The 19,773-nt window shown below is 37.3% G+C and overlaps 5 protein-coding genes across 6 annotated transcripts; 3 read left to right on the forward strand and 2 right to left on the reverse strand.

The window, feature by feature from the left end:
* The first annotated feature begins 104 nt into the window (after window positions 1–104).
* On the forward strand, window positions 105–1,597 carry LOC105177508 (uncharacterized). Its single transcript, XM_088885215.1, has 4 exons — window positions 105–704; window positions 816–864; window positions 993–1,068; window positions 1,193–1,597. The coding sequence occupies exons 2-4, from the start codon at window positions 841–843 to the stop codon at window positions 1,582–1,584; spliced, it is 492 nt and encodes a 163-aa protein (XP_088741341.1). The 5' UTR covers window positions 105–704; window positions 816–840; the 3' UTR covers window positions 1,585–1,597.
* Window positions 1,598–1,660: 63 nt separating this feature from the next.
* LOC105177391 (prohibitin-3, mitochondrial) lies at window positions 1,661–3,439 on the reverse strand. Of its 2 annotated transcripts, XM_088885214.1 has the most exons (3): window positions 3,021–3,439; window positions 2,120–2,454; window positions 1,863–2,001 (listed from the first exon to the last, which is right to left on the reverse strand). In XM_088885214.1, exons 1-3 carry the CDS (start codon window positions 3,298–3,300, stop codon window positions 1,990–1,992), a joined length of 627 nt encoding a protein of 208 aa, XP_088741340.1. In that variant the 5' UTR covers window positions 3,301–3,439; the 3' UTR covers window positions 1,863–1,989. The 2 variants fall into 2 exon arrangements, with proteins under 2 accessions (XP_011098829.2, XP_088741340.1); XM_011100527.3 differs by having other exon boundaries at window positions 1,661–2,454; window positions 3,021–3,429.
* Window positions 3,440–6,655: 3,216 nt separating this feature from the next.
* Window positions 6,656–10,287, forward strand: LOC105177392 (Ankyrin repeat family protein). Its single transcript, XM_011100528.3, has 2 exons — window positions 6,656–7,973; window positions 8,499–10,287. Exons 1-2 carry the CDS (start codon window positions 7,260–7,262, stop codon window positions 9,804–9,806), a joined length of 2,022 nt encoding a protein of 673 aa, XP_011098830.1. The 5' UTR covers window positions 6,656–7,259; the 3' UTR covers window positions 9,807–10,287.
* Window positions 10,288–13,405: 3,118 nt separating this feature from the next.
* Window positions 13,406–16,867, forward strand: LHT1 (lysine histidine transporter 1). The gene is made up of 8 exons (XM_011100531.3): window positions 13,406–13,623; window positions 14,640–14,797; window positions 14,894–15,277; window positions 15,378–15,771; window positions 15,866–15,971; window positions 16,074–16,165; window positions 16,265–16,333; window positions 16,426–16,867. The coding sequence occupies exons 1-8, from the start codon at window positions 13,588–13,590 to the stop codon at window positions 16,522–16,524; spliced, it is 1,338 nt and encodes a 445-aa protein (XP_011098833.1). The 5' UTR covers window positions 13,406–13,587; the 3' UTR covers window positions 16,525–16,867.
* A 1,485-nt stretch (window positions 16,868–18,352) lies between these two features.
* LOC105177394 (DNA-binding storekeeper) lies at window positions 18,353–19,531 on the reverse strand. Its single transcript, XM_011100532.3, has one exon. The coding sequence runs from the start codon at window positions 19,243–19,245 to the stop codon at window positions 18,496–18,498; it is 750 nt and encodes a 249-aa protein (XP_011098834.1). The 5' UTR covers window positions 19,246–19,531; the 3' UTR covers window positions 18,353–18,495.
* Between the last annotated feature and the right edge of the window lie 242 nt (window positions 19,532–19,773).

The raw sequence follows: 19,773 nt of genomic DNA on the forward strand, positions 1-19,773 counted from the left end.
CCAATGACGGAAGGATGACAAAAATAGAAGTCAGTAGCAGGACTTGAAACATTAAACGCCAAGAAACACCTCTGTGAAATCACAAACTACATACAAGGAAACGAGTTTCTTGGAGACCATTAGTGGAAACCTTGATCAATTTATTCTGTTGAGACAAACATATACTTGGAAAATTATTATTTGAATTAGGTTTGCTTAAATAGAATTAATCATATAACAAATGTATTATGCTTGTAATGTAATTAATTATTTTTATTTGTCATATGCTCGACCAATAAAAAATAAAATAAAAGGAGTAAATAACTTGAAGACAAAGGAATTATCGGCTTATAAAGTATCCAAACCATTAGGAAGAGGAGATGTGCGTGTTTGTACGAATATTGATTTTAGGCTAATTCCCTTAATTATAATAATAATTCTTGAACAGTAAAAAATAAGCAAATGTATGAATTAAGCTGAACATTGGAAACTGCTCATACACCCATTAATTGTTTCAGCAGAAATAAGAAGAAAGTTCCTATATATCGCATGCCCCCAATCCTAATATTAAAGGAATAATACGTAATTTTCTCCCCGATTTAACGTTTATAATCTTTTCTTGATTCTGTTCCAATCTTATGGCGTGCATATACATAAACTTCAACTTTCTCCGTCGGTCACCTTAGGACGGCCTCCCTTCATTCTCTTTCACTGATTCTCGCAAGGTACCTAATCTTTTCTCTCTGATTTTATCTATAGATTATTACATACGGTTCTTCCATGATATATTCTCACAAATTAATCCTTTTCAATTAAATCAACCGACGAAGTTGCAGTTTCCACAAAGACTTTATCCCATCAATGGATTATCATCACGCGAATTTGGTAACTAGAAGTCCTCTTTACATACATACTATGTGCTGTATCATTGTCACCTTCTCATCAATGGGTCAGACATATGAATAGATACGTAGTCATAATATATCTTTTTCCTATGAACTATGTTATTGCAGTGTTGTGTTCTGAAAGTGCACTCCCGTTGTGAGGCATGTAAGAGGCACACAATGGAAGTACTGAGTTCTCTTGATGGTAATTGTTCCTATTTAGTATTCTCTTCCCATTTTGAATAGTTAAAACTTTTGATCAGTTGAGGTGAAATGAATATATCGCATATTGATGAACACTTCAACTTTCATGCAAAATTTATTGCCAGGTGTCTATGACGTCACAATTGATGCAGAAGCAAAAACAGCCAAGATTGCAGGCCAAGTTGATCCTAACTATTGTATTAAAGCTTTAGCAAGGTGCGGGGTACATGCAGAGCTGATATGGGCGAACCTCAGTCATCCAAGAATGATAAATAGAGGTCCATATGATTATGATTATGGCTCAAACAATTACAACTATGGCCAACGAAGATCGTTGCCTGAAGGCATGTGGCACGAGATGCACCACCGTTATCCAGGGAGGAATGCTCTGCCAGAATATTCTTACCACACCAACTACTACTATGATGGAGCTAGGCATGTCCCTTCATATCCACCACATCTTGACTACAATCCATATGTTGATGAAGAGTATATGAATTTTTGTAGCATAATGTGACTGCATATTAATTCTAGTTAAGATATTTAATCATTGAAGTAGCGTAAGACAATATCACATTAGAATTTCATACTTGGAACATGTCGGTTTTGTCCCCTGGGATGAAGAGAATTGATAACGTTATTTATTTTGACAAGAAATCACAATCTTCCAACACCCAAGTACCAGTAAATTAGGCTTCATTATCCATTCCTACGTGCCAGCTATTCTTACAGTTATAACATGTTTCCTAGTGAAAAAATAAAAGCTTGTGTTACCATTGCAAGTAGCTTGATCAGCAGATGTGTGATCAGCGCCCGGCAGCCACACCAAAAAGGATGTTCTTCCTGGGCACATACATCACATTGCTGTTCCTGCTTAGGGTCGTCGCGTTTTCCTTTGCTGCCTCGATCTTCCTCAGCTGAATCAACCCCATTCCTGCAACAGCAGTAGCATCAGATATCAGCTTCGCACATTCACTCTCTCCTTCAGCTCTAATGATAGCCGCCTTTTGTTCCTGCTCTGACTTTGCCACTATGAATTTAGACCGCTCTACCTCTTGCTGTGCCACCTGTTTCTGCTCTACAGCCTTTGAGAACTCTGCACCATATGATAAATGAGTGATTGCCACGTCGTCTACTAGGATATTGAATTCCTTTGCCCTATGAATTAAACTCTGTCGCATAATGTCAGAAACACGAGAACGTTCTGTAAGCAATTGATCAGCATTAAATTGCGCTATGACAGCCTTGAGAATCTCATTGCTGATGGAGGGAAGGACTTTGTCATCGTATTCCTGCCCGAGGGTCTTGAAAATATGGGGAAGGTGATCGACCTGGGGGTGAGATAGCACACGCAAAGTGAGATTCACAATCTGAAGGTCTTTTGTCCCTGTCATTAAAAAGATTATGCTGAAGCCATGCATACCTTGAAAGAGAAGTATCTAAATATAACATGTATGCAAAATATCTGTGTGCAAAAGTTTTAGTCACAAAACTCAGTAAAAAAAATAAAATTTAATAAAAAATTGCAAGAAGGTAAAATGTTATGAATCTCTGGTGAAAAATTCATTAATCATTTGAAAACTGCATTTGTCAGCAGAAATATCACAAATATATCACATCATCTAAAGAGACACAAGTACATTAATCATCCACAAGACGAAGGTAAAGAGTACGCAAGACATGCTATTTAACTCAATTTCATTCGAGAATAAGGCATGAAAGATTCGTAATCATTTTGTCAGATGGTGAATTGTTAAAAGGATGCATTTCGTGTTGTGTTCATGTAACAATGAAATTCATCCTGACCTTTTTTTCCAATTTTGTTTTTCATCACACTACAAAATCCTACCAAACACGCATGATTCAGCGATCTAACAAAAGACCTCGAGAGACTCCAACAGCGACAGGAAAAACGAAACACTACGATAAACAGCGGAGATTTGTGTTAACTACCTGAGACAGCGGAGAAAGTGTGGGGGCGCGTGCGAACGTCAAAGATGAACGGTTTCTGAACCCACGGGATCAAACAGTGGCTGCCTTCACCGACTGTGTAATCGAGGACGCCGCGGAAACGGTCTAAGAGGACAGCGCGTTGGCCGCCGTGGACGGTGTAGAGCATCTTGTTGAGAAGGTAGGAAGCGGCGGCGACGGCAAGGTAGCAGCCGAGACGTTGCGCGACGCGTCTGCCTCTCTGGACACGTATTTCAAGGAGTACGTCGTGAGCACTCTTCATGACTGGGGTTTGGATATCGGTTCTGATTTTGGAGGGAGGTTTGGAAATGGAGGATGACAGTTAGAGAGTGAGATAACTGGGGGGATAGAATAGTGCATGCCTCATTGCACCCCTCCAACTATAGCCGTTGGATGATCGGATGATGTGATTTTCCCCATAATTACTCTCACAGCCTTCCAAAAATTCTTATCTAAATTAAATTATGCTAAACAAAATTAATTATGAAAAAAGCATCACACTTTTATTATGTAGTTGATTTTTTTTTAATTATATATTAATTATACAATAAATATATAATTAGCTCAATTCTATTAAAGTTAAAAATTTTCTGATTGCTCTTTTTTATTCACTATTGTGATTTTTTATACAGATAATTAATAATTTGGAGCACATTCTATTTCTATACTTGTGTTTAATTTTTTAAAATTGTTTTATATAATTTTTATTATTCAAAACTTTTATAAATAAAAAAAATACTTTTAAGCACATGCAAAATAAAGTAATTCTAAATTTTGGATACATAAAATTGTTTATAGAAGAATATAATGTTGGAGGGGGAAAATGCATCAGAAAAAAATAAAAATAAAAATAATTATGAAAATAATGAAGTATAAATGTATTGTTTTTCCATGGGCCCATTTTGGTCCAGCCCGCAACCCACTTCTGGGCCTAGTTTCTATATGGGCCCATTTGGGCTAGTATGTAAATTTCCGAATTTAAATTTAGGATAAATTATAATGAATTTCCTTAACATGTGTTAACTATACTATACTATATCTTAATGGTAGTTATGATACTGCAACACTAGTTTTGTAATTATGTCAACAATATCCTTAAGTTGGTTCTTTGTTGTTTGCTTGCTTTCTTTCTTTTTTTGTAGAAATATTATTGTTAAAATAAAATATGAGTAAAATTTTAAATCACTAAAAATAGTTGTGGGGAAGTAAAATAAAAAGGTATAGGGGTAAGTGAGAAGTGCATATTTGTCTTATCAATTTCCAATTATTTTATTAGAAATATTTTTGTTACCTTTGATACTTAAGAGGTGCAAATGAGAGAAAATGCATAATTCAGGAATAAAAAGTATATTTAACCCTTATAATTATGTTAAATGAAATGTATTGATTATGTGAATGTTGTGTGGCAGTAAAAGGAAGATGATCATGTTTTTGTAGAAATGGATAAAGTAGTTTGATGCATTGATAGTGATAGTTGAGATCTTCTTCGCTGTATCTGTCCTTCTATTCTATACCTGCGGAATGAACTGAGAAGAGAGAGAGAGAGAGAGAAGCATATATATGTATATATATATATATAATAATAATAATAAAAAAGGGTATGGTGATGGATTGGAAGGAGTTTTGAGATTAGTAGGGGCGTGCATTATTGTTACATTGATTAAAGCAAGCAGGGCATGCCCATGCCTCCACCCATCCCCTTCTATCATCGCTTTATCTCTCCACTTGCAAACATAAAGCTGCTTCTTCACATGCCCTTCTCTTTCATTCTCTCCTATCTTACTACTTACCCACATTCAAATTTATTTCATTTTTCTATTTCAATTTCCCTCTTTTTTTTTTTTGTCTCTGATTCTATCATTTTTTATTATCATTTGAATAAGTGATATAATTGAGGAACCAAAAGTGATATTTATCTTTTCAAATCTAATTGCATTACTTCACTGCGTACAATCTTTCTCTGAATAAAATGCATTATGTCATCTTTACATACATGTCATCTCTGAAGCAGTACTAAGGGTGTGGAAGGAGAGCAAACACAAAAAGTAGAAGCAAAGACTTGGAGTTCATTCTCAAGGATTGTTTGGTAAACGTCTCTCACTTAAAAAAAGCAATGAATGGACAGGCTTGAGGTGAACATGACATGTCCTTGAGAACAGAGGATCCAAATCTATGATGGTTAAAAGGATTCAGATATATTAGGTGGGGGCGGTTGCCTGTTTAGACATCCCACCGCCTTATTACAATTTGATTAGGTCCAAAGTATCTTTTTGGATGAAGTGGACACCCATTATTCATTATTTTTCCATTAATCACATCTTCACACATATTACATACTCTATTATGTACACATCTTCTTGCTTACAATTTCTTAATATAAATTGTGCCTACTTTTTAAGCATAGGAGAAGAGGTCTGAATCCGTCCTCACTGCCCAAAACTTGTACCAAATTCCAAAGCCGCCATCTTTTCCACCCACACGGATTACTTCATTGTGGGGTGGTGGGTTAATACTTTAATGAGAGGAAGAAAGAAGTCAAGTTTTTATTCAGCATTTTGCCCGTGGACCATACGTTTATGAAAATTTGCCGACACAGGATCAACACACATTTCTTTTCTCTGCATCAACATATTCTATTTTCTCATCACTCTATCCCTTCTCTTTACTTTGACAATTGTATTAAATAATTTAATCAAGTGTTTAGTATTATCATTATTTTGGTAGCATAAAGACATTATACCCCTTCTGTTAATTTAAAGCCACAACCAAATTCATGTACAAGCCCTAAAAATTGCACCATCACTGTTACTTGGTGGGTCCTTCACAATTTTGGAAGACAGGCAGCTACGATTCTTCAGCCACGAGCATTTGAAGACAGGTAATTTTTCCCACAAGCTTATATTACCAGAAAACCGCCACAAACCGACAATAGAAAAAGTAAAAAAAAAGTCAGCTCAAGTATCGAAATTTTGCTAGGAAGATATGAGCCAAAACACAGAAAAAATAGCTCCATAAGTCCCACGTTTGAGCTTCTGCAAAAGCAAACCAAAAACAACTTACCTCAGAGACGAGCTTCGGGTGAGCAAAAATGGAGGAAAAGTCTCACTCCCAAGATGTAAGAAAGTGAGGAGAGAGATGAATGCCCACCAACTCTACTTTTTGACTTTATTACCAAGGGTAAAATCATCCAGCAAAAATTGGCTGATCATGGACTAAAACTTTTACCATTATCAAGGTGGTATTAATTATACAAATAAAACAGTATTTAGTACCAAACTCTTATATAACAAAGTATACATAATATTAGTTTATATTAATCTGCTTATCCAGACTAATACTTTAAGGTAAACAGGCCTAAAAAGTTTAATTTCATATTTTCTTTGGGACAATTCAATTTCCTTTTATGGGTTGAGAAAAATGATGGGCTTTTCTTCCTTTACGAATCTGATATCCCTTGTTTGATATTGTTAATTATGGTTTAGCTGTTCACTGACATCATTTGTAATAAACAATACTCATTGTGGCATGTTTTTGTTCTCTAATTCCTCTCCTGCTTTTTCAGAATTCTAATAATTGTTACTCCAGCTTGTTCTACTGTATGCAACTATATTTTAGAGTACTATTTGAAGCTTTTACCTGTTGTAATTATTCCTCCTAATGACAAATGTTTTCCCCTTTTCTCTTTTTGCTTTACCCCTTCTCTCTCTCTCTCTCTCTCTCTCTCTCTCTCTCTGTCTGCAGGTCCAGTTTTTGCATTTCTAGTCTCTCTTTCTGGTAAACTCTTTGTTAAAAGTTTGTAGGGTCTACCCTTTATTCTCTTTTATTGCTTGGAGATACGCATTTTGGCTACTAAACCACCTTTTACGATGTATAATTTGCCCATACAAGAATGAGCTTCTGAGTTTTGTATTCCTTTTTCCCCATTCTTTTCAATTTTCTCATTGAAAAGCTTGGTACCAAAGTATTCTCTTTTATCTTTGAATAAAGGGAATCTGATTGTCATATTCTGGGGGTTTGGTTTTTACACAGATTGTGTTCAAGAAAACAAAAAAGGCTGCAATTTTTATTGCCGAAATCACATTTTTCTGTAGGTTTTTGGCTTTGACCGAGGAATCTGATTATTGTTATCTGGATTTTGCTGAAGTTTTTGCACAGCCAAAAAAGGGTTGTGTTCTTTGGGGCTGAAATTCTATTTTCCTCTCGCGCAAAATTTTCTCTGAGATGACTCCCCCAACATACTTCCCTCTGAGGTGGGAAAGCACTGGAGATCAATGGTGGTATGCTTCACCGATTGATTGGGCAGCCGCCAACGGACATTACGATTTAGTCCGGGAACTCCTCCGCCTCGACGGCAACCACCTCATCAAACTCACATCTCTTCGTAGAATCCGCCGCCTGGAAACTGTCTGGGACGACGAAGAACAGTTTCATGATGTTGCCAAGTGCCGCTCCGAGGTGGCAAGAAAGCTGCTTTCCGAGTGTGAAAACAAGAAAGGTAAAAACTCCCTCATCGGGGGTGGTTATGGGGGATGGCTTCTGTACACCGCTGCCTCCGCTGGGGACTTGAGTTTTGTTCAAGAATTGCTGGAGAGAGACCCTCTTTTGGTCTTTGGAGAGGGAGAGTATGGCGTGACTGATATCTTGTACGCTGCCGCCAGGAGCAAGAACTCTGAGGTTTTCAGGGTGGTGCTTGATTTTGCCGCCTCGCCGAGGTTTCCGACGGGTGGCGGGACAGGGGTGGAGGAAACAATTGGGGAGATCCCGTCTGCTTATAAGTTGGAGATAATGAATAGAGCTCTGCATGCAGCTGCGAGAGGAGGTAATCTCAAGCTGGTGAAGGACCTTCTTGGTGATTGCTCCGATGATGCCTTGGCTTATAGAGATATTCAGGGAGCAACAATCTTACATGCGGCGGCAGCCCGGGGTCAGGTCGAGGTGAGAAACCTAGTTTCAGTCTCTTGTTGTATTAGAATTCTTTGTTTTTGCAAATTACAAATATATAGATTTTTGCTCTCCATGCTTGACCATCTGTATGGTTTATGAGGGAAAAAGAGAACTCTCTAATATTAGCTTATGCCAAGATAAGGCTAGGTAGAATTAATAGAATTTATCTTAGTCATCTTTCTCTTCTGGGGCAAAGGTCAGAGGTGGTTGCTCTCCATTCTTGAATGGTGGTGTGTCCAACAGATTGTCAAATGCATTGATTATTATGTTGCACCAATTTCAGAAGTTTAGAGGTTCCTTGGAAAATATGCTTCTTTCACTCGCTTATCAGCTGCATTTTAGTGTCTTGAAGTTAATGTTTTGATGCTTACGAGTGTTAGCTGGACAGGGGCCTGACGCAGCGCCTCATTTTTGCGAGGGCACCATGAAACTCACCTTTGCTTTCTCTGCTTCCGGTTTTATTTGATAACTGTGTTTTTGTCCTTCATAATCATTCTGCTCTTAAACACTCTGCAGGTAGTCAAAGATCTTGTATCGTCTGCTGAGATTATCAACTCCAGCGACAATCAAGGCAATACAGCGTTGCATGTGGCTGCCCACAGGGGGCATTTAGCTGTTGTCAAAGCTTTAATTCTTGCATCGCCTTCTTCAATCAATGCCAGAAATAATGCAGGAGAGACATTCCTGCATTCTGTTGTTACTGGTTTTCAGACTCCTGGTTTCCGGAGATTGGACCGCCAAATCGATCTCTTGAAGCATTTGCTATGCGGGAAGCTCTTCAATGTTGAAGAAATCATCAATGCCAAGAATAATGATGGCAGAACAGCTCTTCATTTGGCTATCATGGGAAATATTCATTCTGATCTTGTTGACCTACTTATGACCGTTGGTTGCATCAATGTGAACATCCGTGATGTGGATGGCATGACTCCTCTCGATATTCTCAGGCAACGGCCACATTCTGCTTCATCAGAGCTACTAACCAGACAACTGATATCTGCCGGTGGGATTTTCAGTTCTCAGGACTATTCAGCAAGAAAAGTTATTGCATCCCACATAAAGAGGCAGAGTATAGGAAGCAGTCCAGGAACGTCCTTCAGAATAAGCGATGTTGAAATATTCTTGTACACGGGCTTGGAGAATGCATCAGATGGCAGTCGTAGCTTAGGCCCGAGCACTACTTATTCACCTGATTTGAGTCACCACGGCTCAAATGTGGAGAGCCATAGTCCCAGAAAAAGTACTAAGCTCGGTTCAGTAAATTACGCAGCACAACGGCTGAAACGGCTCCTCCACTGGCCCAAGATGAAAACCCGAGCTTCAGATAGGCTCAAGAAACTGGAAGACCGGACCTCTGCAAGCGCTTCGGAAGGTGTTCCAGTCCCCCTACGTCAGAGATTTTCAAAGCCCTCGTCTCTTCCTAACAACAAACGAGCACTTTCTGTGAGGAGCAACCTACCAAGTCCAACTGCAAAAAAGAAACTAGCTTCAGGGGTGATGCACGGTGTTATGCAGGCAGTCCCAAATTTTACAGTTCCTCATCGATCACGTTCTAGTTCCTTCTCTAAATTGTCATTGTCTTCACAAAGTTCCGTGGATACACCAAAAGGAGGTCAGATTGAGAATGACACTGCAAAGCCTTCCTGCTCGTATACCATAAACGATGATGGTGCAAGAAATTCCCTCCACAGGCCTAGTTTGGTGAACAAGATGTTAGTGCACCAGTACCTCTGCTTCGGTGGTTCAAGCCAACATCTAGAGGCTCCTACCGGCGACCCACAACCGTACGATATTTACGAACGTTCTGTTCTATCAGCGGCATGAGTAAGGGGTCCACGAGGTAGAGGTGTTAAAATAGTTTTTGTACAAAGTTTGGATCCATGACCTCCACTAGGTGCCTATCATATCTGTTGCTTACATTTTCCTTTGATGACATTTTGCGCAATATATGCTGCCCTGCAGTAGAATCGTTTTCTTGATATAATGCTGGGCTATCAAACGGTTTGGCATCTCATACCATCACGCACTGGAGGAACAAACTATTAAAGACTTGCATGACTGTGTAAATGGGATGGCTTTAGTCTTTATGTCTGGTTATTGATTTTTCACTGCAATGAGCTGGGGCGGGTGTGCTATCTATTTCTTGCCTTTGGTAATTATGATTGGCATGAAATTGAAGGGTTGCTTTAGTTGTAGGAATCTTTATTACAGCAGGTGATGGGAAGTGTTCCCCAAAGACAATGACAACTTTGTGTCCGCCCTCTTTTCATCAATGTTTTAATAATTCAATTTCTAACCTTTTTCATTTCCGTCACGCTAAAAACTCTCATCATAAATGGACTGCAATGTTAGGGGCCGTTTACAAGGGCCGATAAAGGGTGGATTGAGCCTTAAAGACATCATACTACAAGAAACTACGGTCTAATAGTCCCTCATAACTTGTCCTATTTTCGGCGTGTGATAGTAATGAGTAAACATAAAAATTATTAATTTATTCAATCCAACATTCTATCTAATTAGGTTTTGTGTCACACGGCAGACGGATCTTGTAAGTGTTTCGTAATTGGGCTCAGCTGCGGCCCAAAATTAGACTGTTGCTGGATATTCGAATTCTTCCATGTCCATTAGGGATAGCAGCAGCATGATATCATTCGAAAATAAGAGATGAAAGATGTCAACATTTTGCTCTATAATTATCATAAACAAAAAAAAATAAATAAATAAAGGATGAGAATGTTTAACTATTATTGATTTGGATTCGAATATTTATTACATCCGTGTAACATAACAATGACATTAGCGTTTTGACTTGGTAAAAGTCCCATCCTCCTGACCTCACTCTTTGGAAATTTTAGCACCAATTTCAAAGATTTTAGTGTAGAAATTTCCAAAACCATCAATTTCTAGGGTTCTCTTTTTGAATAAAGACTTAAAATGGGTCGCCGTCACCCCAACCATGTTAGAGTATACTTTCCAACATTCTATTGGATAAAGCTGAATCAGTTTACCCTGTATCTCTTTTATTTGATGTGATTCATTATATCATTTAATATATTTAAAAATGAATCAGGACGAAAACTGTATATCATTTAATATATTTAAAAATGAATCAGGACGAAAACTGTATCATATATTATATAAGTATTCATTTTATAATTCCTGAAAAATGATGGAAAGTATGAGGTATTTGGAAAGAGGAAAAGTCAAGATATCAGCACAGTTAGGTGTCGACAAGCATTATTAGTTGTGAAAGTAAATGCTGCGCCAACACCATTTGATATATGTTGACTTCCTTAGTCTTCTTTGTACATTATAATAAGCAACTGCTCCGAATTTTCCACCTCCTTTCCGGCACTTTGTACCTTTTCTCATGTCAAACCAAACAAACTCTCCCAATAATATTTTTTTTTTTCTTTTCAATTTTATCTTTCCATGATTTTTTTACTCTTCACATTGCATGTCGTTACCATCTTTTTCTAAAGACAAAATATATGGCATGTCGTTACCATCTTTTTCTAAAGACAGAATATATGGCGTCTTAATGTGATTGACGTCGTTCTGTTGTTTGAGATATTGTTTATTCTTGCTTTGTATGAATCTAAAAAGATGCACGATCACTAAACTGGATGTGGGACTTTTCTTCGACAACACAGTCTGACTAAGTGCAACTTACGTAATTAGAAAAACTTAAATAATAAAAGGAATAATAGCAGAGGGATGGAAATTCAAAGAAGGATGCAAGAGACAATTAATTAAGTAGTCCCACTCAACTCGTAAACCTTAATTTAGTTTGAAGCTACAAATATGAAAGGAACAAGTTGAAAGATTGATTGATGAGATGAATGAATCCCAATTGTCTCAATTTCATTTGACGTAGTATATAAATGAATAGGATGTGGGAGATTCTTGGGAGATGCATAATCAAGAAATGGGGGGTAATGGGTATGGTTGAGTACTTAAGTTAGTGTGTGAGATTCCAAGGAAGACTTGAGTTGAGTACAAACAGAGGTAGCAAGTCAACGTTGCATCACTCAACTTGTGATTCATGATCATGATGATGATGATGGAATTGTGTGTGTGGATAGGAAACCCCTACCCCAATGCAAGCAGCAAAGTTAGGCGCGAAACCATGGATTTCCACGTGTTTGACTACTAATCCGCGATTCTTTTTTCTTTTTTTTTTTTTTTTTAATTTTGTGTTTTAAAATAGTTAAAAATAAAATCAAGTAATTCAAAATTAAGACCATGGATTATCTTGATCATCATACTCCACGTTTTTCTTTTTTATTAATTGGGTTCTTTAATTGTTTTTATAACTAAAAATTAATAATAAATTAAAATTTCAAAACTCTCCAAACCTACGTATATAATAAAGTTAAATTATTATAAAAATCAATATTTGTTATTGAGGTAAATTATATATATATATATATATATGGAATTTCATTAGAAAGAAGTTATGGGAAAAAACTAGTTTATCATTTAACCACTGGCACAAAAATAGTATATATAGCAGAATAGGTAGCTGTCCCAAACTGTAATCTGTGTGTCACAATACTATACTGCTGCATATATTAATAAGGCTGTCAAAGTATTTTTATACACACACCACACAGTAAATATACATATATCCTATCATATTACGTATAAAATTTTCAATACGACTATAAATATTTTATATATTATTAATTTTTTAAACTAACTTAATTATTTATTATTTGACAAGACATTTCATAAAAATACTTTCTCTAAAAAAAATTAGGCTCGAAAAGTATTAATGTGCCAAGGGTATTTCGTTTTTGGGACTCTCTTACTCGAAACCACAACTATATCATATACTATGTGTGCATATAAGGAATGACATATATATATATATATATAGGATGTTAATAAAAAATATATAATTAATTAGAATTAGGTGTATTTTAATTATAGGTAGGAGAAATTTGGAGGGAAAGTGTAATTTTCCAAGTTGCTGCGAAAAGATCAAGGCTTAATTAATAATATTTATTTGGTGATTAGTGGATCATTAATTTATATATAATATTTGATGATGAGCTGGATTATGTATATATATTATTTGAGCAACCAACTATATATGTAGCAAACAAAATCAGTCCACAAATTAAATTCTTTGCCGAACCAGATATATATGAACTCAGATTCTTTGCATTGAATTTGGACCTAGATTTTTGAAATCATGATTAGCACATCTTTTTGTTGGTAATTACATGTTTCGTTGAAAAAGAGGAAAAACAAGTCATTATTAAGTTGGAAGGGTTTGTATTTGCCGGCTTGGAGAGAGAATTTTCTTAGGAAATAGAGACAGAGAGGAGAAGGGCAGCGTTTGTGTTTGTATTGTTTAAAATTAAGATTGATTGGTATGAAGCATTAATATAGTAATATTGTCCTAAAGTCAAACAAAAACGTCTGCTTCCGCCCTTCCATTTAATTATTCTCTACCTCACCACATTTCATAAGTTTCATCTCCAACAATTCAAATCCTATATATAGATATATGTAAAAACGCTCTCTCTCAGGGTTTTCAGATTTCCCTATCGATCTTCATCACTTTGCTCTTACTCTCCTCTCTCTTGGTCTCACCATGGGAACTCAAGCTGTCGATGACTACTCCAAAAATGTAAGTACCCCTTATTCCCCTACTCATGTGTCTGATATGCAAAATGACTACATATGCCTCCATACATCCATGTCTTACATGCTCTTTCTATCATTCCTTTTTTTTCTAAGTGTCTTAATTTGATCAACTTGATCACTTGTTTCTGTCTTTGGGGCCGAGGTGTTCTTGTATCTCGTATGCATATATATATCAGTAGAACTAAGAATTCAACAGTTGATTATGGTATCATTTAGTACAATAAAACTAAAAAAGTACTAATTCAATATAATGGTATTTCTAAAACATCCACCGTGATCATACTGCCCCACCCGTGGGACTTGGAAATAGATGCAGTTTTCAGGCAAGAATCATGAATTTCAGAATTCAGAGAGAAGGAATTTGGTCTTGTAATATTAAGCACATACACATTCAGAGAGGGAAGAGGACGACGTCCAACTTACGCCAAACACACAACTAACTGCCTTTCTACTTACCTAAGACAAAACAAGTTGACCAGAAACAGCATTTCATTTGCTTTTTAATTCCATCTCCGTCATGATATTTTTCAAACAAGTTGCGTTATTTATGACTCCCCACGTTCCCACCACCTACAGCTGTAATCAGAGGATTTATTTACCAAGTTTTCAACTGGGTTTTTCAAATCTGATACCATGTGTGTTGACTACACACTACACCCTCATCCATCTTATCTAAATCAATTCTCACATGAATCCTTGACTTCTATGATTGTTGGAGTATGTGGTGATTATATTTATTTTCTTGTATGATCGTTGGAATAATAAAACCTATTTACAAAATATTATCACAACATTAATTAAAATGAAATATCTAAGCATTATCCTGTCTTGTCTTGTGTTTTTTAATTACAACAACAATGGGAGTGGGAAACCTGGGTTTGAACCCAGTATCTCATATACGTGCGAACTCAACTAAATGTTGATGGCCATCACTCTTTATAAGCAAATTTTAACAAGTGACTGAAAAAACACTATGTCTATATATATATATATATATAGGTGGATACCCGGACTGCAGAAGAGAAAGCAATTGATGCATGGCTGCCCATCACTTCTTCAAGAAACGCAAAATGGTGGTACTCAGCTTTTCACAATGTTACTGCCATGGTTGGAGCTGGAGTCCTCAGTCTCCCATACGCCATGTCTGAACTTGGATGGTAAAAATTCAATACGCTACAACAAGTTAAAATAGAATACTAGAGAGAAGGAGATGTGATTTTCATTTCTTGAGTGCTAATTGTACTAATTTCCAGGGGGCCTGGAGTAACAGTGATGGTGATATCTTGGATCATTACTCTATACACTTTGTGGCAAATGGTTGAGATGCATGAAATGGTTCCAGGGAAACGTTTCGATAGGTATCATGAACTTGGACAGCATGCTTTTGGTGAAAAGCTTGGCCTCTGGATTGTAGTCCCTCAGCAGCTAATTGTTGAAGTTGGAGTCGACATAGTTTACATGGTTACAGGAGGCAAATCCCTCAAGAAGTTCCATGATTTGGTCTGTCCGGGTTGCAAAAGCATCAAACTTACATATTTTATCATGATCTTTGCTTCTGTCCACTTTGTACTCTCCCATCTTCCCAACTTCAATTCAATCTCTGGTGTTTCTTTGGCAGCAGCAGTCATGTCCTTGAGGTACATATATATTTACTCTTTTCTATTCCATTCAGTAGAAAAGAAACATGAATTCTTGTCAATGGTGCAAATCCTAATATGTTGATTTTGTGTCGTTAAGTTATTCTACAATTGCTTGGGGGGCATCAGTCGACAAGGGAGTGCAACGGAACGTGCAGTATGGCTATAAAGCGACGACCACAGCTGGTACTGTTTTCAACTTCTTCAGTGCGTTGGGAGACGTGGCTTTTGCCTATGCCGGTCACAATGTTGTCCTCGAGATTCAAGCCACAATCCCTTCAACACCGGAGAAGCCATCAAAGATACCCATGTGGAGGGGAGTGATTGTTGCTTATATTGTTGTTGCACTCTGCTACTTCCCGGTGGCTTTCATCGGATACTGGATGTTTGGCAATTCTGTTGAAGACAATATTCTCATGACATTAAACAAGCCTGTGTGGCTCATTGCCATGGCCAACATGTTTGTTGTGGTTCATGTTATTGGAAGCTACCAGGTGAGCCTGAAATTTCACTTTTCTTGTTTGTAGCTAAGCTGCTCATAGGAGGAAAGATGTATAACATAGTTCTGTGTTATACACATGGATGCAGATTTATGCGATGCCAGTTTTTGACATGATAGAGACGGTCCTTGTGAAGAAACTAAGGTTCAGACCTACTTGGTACTTGCGGTTTATCTCCAGGAATATCTACGTGGGTACGTTACTAGCTGCTATATTTTCTTCTGAGTAGGCAAATTGAATGTTAGCTTGATATTTATAACCCCCTTAGGAACTTACACATTTCATCCGGTTTTCAGCATTTACGATGTTCGTCGGCATGACGTTCCCTTTCTTTGGTGGACTTCTTGGATTTTTCGGTGGATTCGCATTCGCACCAACTACATACTTCGTAAGCATTACTTGGAAGTGCTTAATCTATTTTTTTTTCTGTATGGTGTCTTGAGTCAGTAGAATATATAACATAAAAATGGTTGAAACTTTCCTCCAGCTTCCCTGCATCATGTGGCTTGCCATCTACAAACCTAGGAGATTCAGCCTGTCCTGGTTCACTAACTGGGTAAGTTGACTTTCTTAACCCTCTGCTCTTCCTGAAAATGTAAGGGCTTGTGAGAGCTGATGGGTTTGGGTTTTTGGTTCAATGTATTTCAGATTTGCATCGTTCTTGGAGTTCTGTTGATGATCATAGCACCAATTGGAGGGCTAAGACAAATCATACTTCAAGCTAAATCCTACCAGTTCTACTCATAAACATCTCCCCATCCGAGATGCAAACTAGTTATAGTTTTTACCTTTCAGACAAAAACAAGTAAACTTCTGATTCCATCCTTGAGAATGGTCGACACCGGGGGGAATCTGCTCGACTGTTCAGGCATACTGAGAAGATTTTTCAGCATGATGGGTTTGTCAATTGTTTTACAAGGGAAGATTCAGGCTATGAAACCAAAGACAAATTAAAATGATAGTGTTTCTAAAGCTGCTTCGAATTATCTATCTGCATTCGTTGTATGTGTATAAACATGTTTACTCCTTGTTCGTATTCGTTTCATTTCGTGAATGAGGGAAAAAAAAAGGAATATTATGACTACCAAAATTTTGTTTGTTTTCAGGCTTAATGATTGATAAATCAAATGAACCGTTTATTGTCCACACAATTCCAAAATAAGACAATTAGTTTAGATAGAGGACTTCGTGATATAGTATACTGGAGAATTTCACCCTTGAGATTGTGGGTACAAGGCTAACACAACCAACATCCAAGAACTACAAGACATGGGGGAAAGATGAAAATGGACCAAGAAAGAAAACATGAAGAAAACATAATATAAGTGGAATTAATCTAATTACATATCACTAGTTTTTGCGCAGAGATGGATGAAAGAACAGAAAAAACATGTTCTACCATAATATTTCTGAAGTTTATAGAAGTGAATATACGGGTGGAAATAACTACAGAAGAAGAGAAAGGAAGGATATGAGATTATACACAGTATATTCATTTGTTTCAGCTTCCCGGTGTTTTGGTTTGCAATCTATAGACCAAGCAAAATTAGCTTAACTTGGTTCACCCACTGGGAAAGTAAGGCACAAAAAGGCTACAAATGTTACTCATGCAACAACATCCATGATTCATGGCTAAATGCTGCTATCCTATCATAGAATTCAAAAGGTGGAAAAAGAAGAGCAACGGTATATGGGGAAGCAGTTCAGCAGCCCAGCCTGAGAAGAATGCAAGAACATCCAGGTGTAATTCCAACTAGTTCCAGATAGTCGAGATGAAGAACTAGCACATCTCGTTCAAATATTTTAATTCTGCAAAACTTATTGTGGCAGGGACAGAAAGTGGAAGTAACGAAATCCTTGTCTTGGAGTACAGCATTTCAAAAAGAATCCAGCAAAAACCAAAGGACTTATTTCGCACACATTAAAAGGATCTCTGTGTTTCATATGTACTTATGCAATTCTATGGAAACAAAATCCAACTGCTAAACTGGTTTTCCTGAAGCAGACCAATAACCAATAACTTCCTTGGATATTGTTCGGTATGTAGCAAACACACATCTTAAAATCTACAGAGTCACTTATCAAAAAAATTTCATACATAATGCATGATGTAGAACTAACTGTTCATTGTCTGACTGTATATAAGTAAATCATAATATAAAAAAGGTGACCTAGTCGTCCACTACAAGAGGCCAAAATTAAAACATTGCAGTGATAATAAAAGAAGAACTACAATCAAAGGCAGAAATACAGGTAGTCAATCTATATGATTACGTTACACCAACTCCAACAAGAAAATAATTTCGATTCATTGTCTATACGGACATAAAAGATTCCATAGTCAATAAAACAGGCCACCAAACCAGATATCTGTTTGTAATAAACTAGAATATTTTAAGCTGGATAACCATCAGCAACACTAAAACTGAATATTCACTACCTTCAGCTGAAGGCATTTCATCACTGAAATAACCACTAGCGTATAATAGCCCCCGAGAAACACAAAGAATGACAGAAAACATTCATCCATCCAAAGCTTAAAAGTAACACAAAATCTGAACGTAATCATCCAACATAAAACACAATCACCACATTCTTATTGCAAGAACAGAACGAGAATGATTTTGCATTCACATACTTTTCTCACACATTACATAGAATACAATATAGGAGCATTAAACACCTGAAAAGAATGAACTTTTGTTCTTTTTTCAGCATTTATGAAACTTTCTTTTCGACTTTCTTCATCTTTTCTCTGTACATCTGAATCCAAAGATTCGAAATCCACAATATACTAACAGAAATCGCAGTGAAGACAACAAAAACCCATGAAATCCAAACCCATTTCGGTATCACGCTATCCGCAGCCCCACTCGAGTAGAATACCAACATTCGGTACACAAAATAAGGTCCCAAAAAACCCCTGACGACAGAGTACAAAGCATAAAACGGAGGGGACAGGAAATCATACAATTTGGCAGCAAATTTCACATCCGATCTCCTGGCGCTGGCGAGAGTCCAGACATTCTGGCACAAGCTCGTCACCTCGGCCAAAATCAAAAGCACGAGAATGGCGCAAGCCCCATGATAAACAACGTAGCGGCAGGTCAAAAACACGAAGAGAGTGGCTAAATGATGGCCGATGAAGAGAACGTCTGTGGGGTAAAAGATTAAGTAATGGACAAGGTCCATAAAGAAATAGGCAATGCTGTAATCCAGGACGAGACTTTGGAACGGGGTGTTCTGAGAGTGGAAATCCGGTGCTGAGTCAAAGAGAATGGCACGAAAGGCCAAGAACACTGCCGGAGTGCCATGAGCTAGGGATATGGCGCAGCTGGAAGCTTCGGGGCGTAGCCTTCTTGCCCAGGACCGGAAAATGATGAAATAAGCAATGAGGTAGAGGATCAAATAACCGGTGAAAAAAAGAGGAAGAGGGCTTGACAGAAATTTCAGGGTCTCAAAATCCATGATCTGAACACGAGAAGATGAATTGGCCACAAATATAATTAGGGATTTCTGGGAATAATCAGATTATGGAGCTTCGTGTATAATAGAGCTACGGTAGGAGGGAATACAGCAAAGAGAATTGGGGCGGCGGAGGATGGAAAGTTGGTGGTTGCTGATATCGAGGAGTTGAGGTTTTTGAGGTGTTGAAGGAGTTTTTCATGGTTATGGCAGAGGCAGAGCGGTTAACGCCACATTGCCCTCTTTGCTTTCGGATCCATTTGTCTCCCCTTTTTTTGCTTGTTTGGGTTTCCATCTTTTTTTTTTTTTTTTTTATTTTTTTATCTTTTTTCAGTTTTTGTCCTTTTTCTTCGTATTTATTGATTGGATGGAATTGATTATTAATATACAGATGTGAAAGTCTAGAGTGGAACGCCTTACATATTCAACATACTTAAAAAACTTACCAAATTCGATAATTTCAACATTGTATCCAAATAAAGCAGAGGTAGAATAAACTTCCATTTTTAGCCATTAAATTCCATTGGTTTA

This window comes from Sesamum indicum, linkage group LG9, assembly GCF_026168435.1.
Source record: "Sesamum indicum cultivar Baizhima isolate 11 linkage group LG9, ASM2616843v1, whole genome shotgun sequence".
Taxonomy (NCBI): domain Eukaryota; kingdom Viridiplantae; phylum Streptophyta; class Magnoliopsida; order Lamiales; family Pedaliaceae; genus Sesamum; species Sesamum indicum.

Coding starts and splice junctions, on each gene's coding strand:
- LOC105177508 (XM_088885215.1), top strand. CDS start 841: ATGGATTATCATCACGCGAATTTG. Junction 865..992: donor ATTATCATCACGCGAATTTG/GTAACTAGAAGT, acceptor ATGTTATTGCAG/TGTTGTGTTCTGAAAGTGCA. Junction 1,069..1,192: donor AGTACTGAGTTCTCTTGATG/GTAATTGTTCCT, acceptor ATTTATTGCCAG/GTGTCTATGACGTCACAATT.
- LOC105177391 (XM_011100527.3), bottom strand. CDS start 3,300: ATGAAGAGTGCTCACGACGTACTCCTTGAAATACGTGTCCAGAGAGGC. Junction 2,455..3,020: donor CACTTTCTCCGCTGTCTCAG/GTAGTTAACACA, acceptor TTTTAATGACAG/GGACAAAAGACCTTCAGATT.
- LOC105177392 (XM_011100528.3), top strand. CDS start 7,260: ATGACTCCCCCAACATACTTCCCTCTGAGGTGGGAAAGCACTGGAGAT. Junction 7,974..8,498: donor CAGCCCGGGGTCAGGTCGAG/GTGAGAAACCTA, acceptor AACACTCTGCAG/GTAGTCAAAGATCTTGTATC.
- LHT1 (XM_011100531.3), top strand. CDS start 13,588: ATGGGAACTCAAGCTGTCGATGACTACTCCAAAAAT. Junction 14,798..14,893: donor GCCATGTCTGAACTTGGATG/GTAAAAATTCAA, acceptor ACTAATTTCCAG/GGGGCCTGGAGTAACAGTGA. Junction 15,972..16,073: donor CTCCAGGAATATCTACGTGG/GTACGTTACTAG, acceptor TCCGGTTTTCAG/CATTTACGATGTTCGTCGGC.
- LOC105177394 (XM_011100532.3), bottom strand. CDS start 19,245: ATGGATTTTGAGACCCTGAAATTTCTGTCAAGCCCTCTTCCTCTTTTT.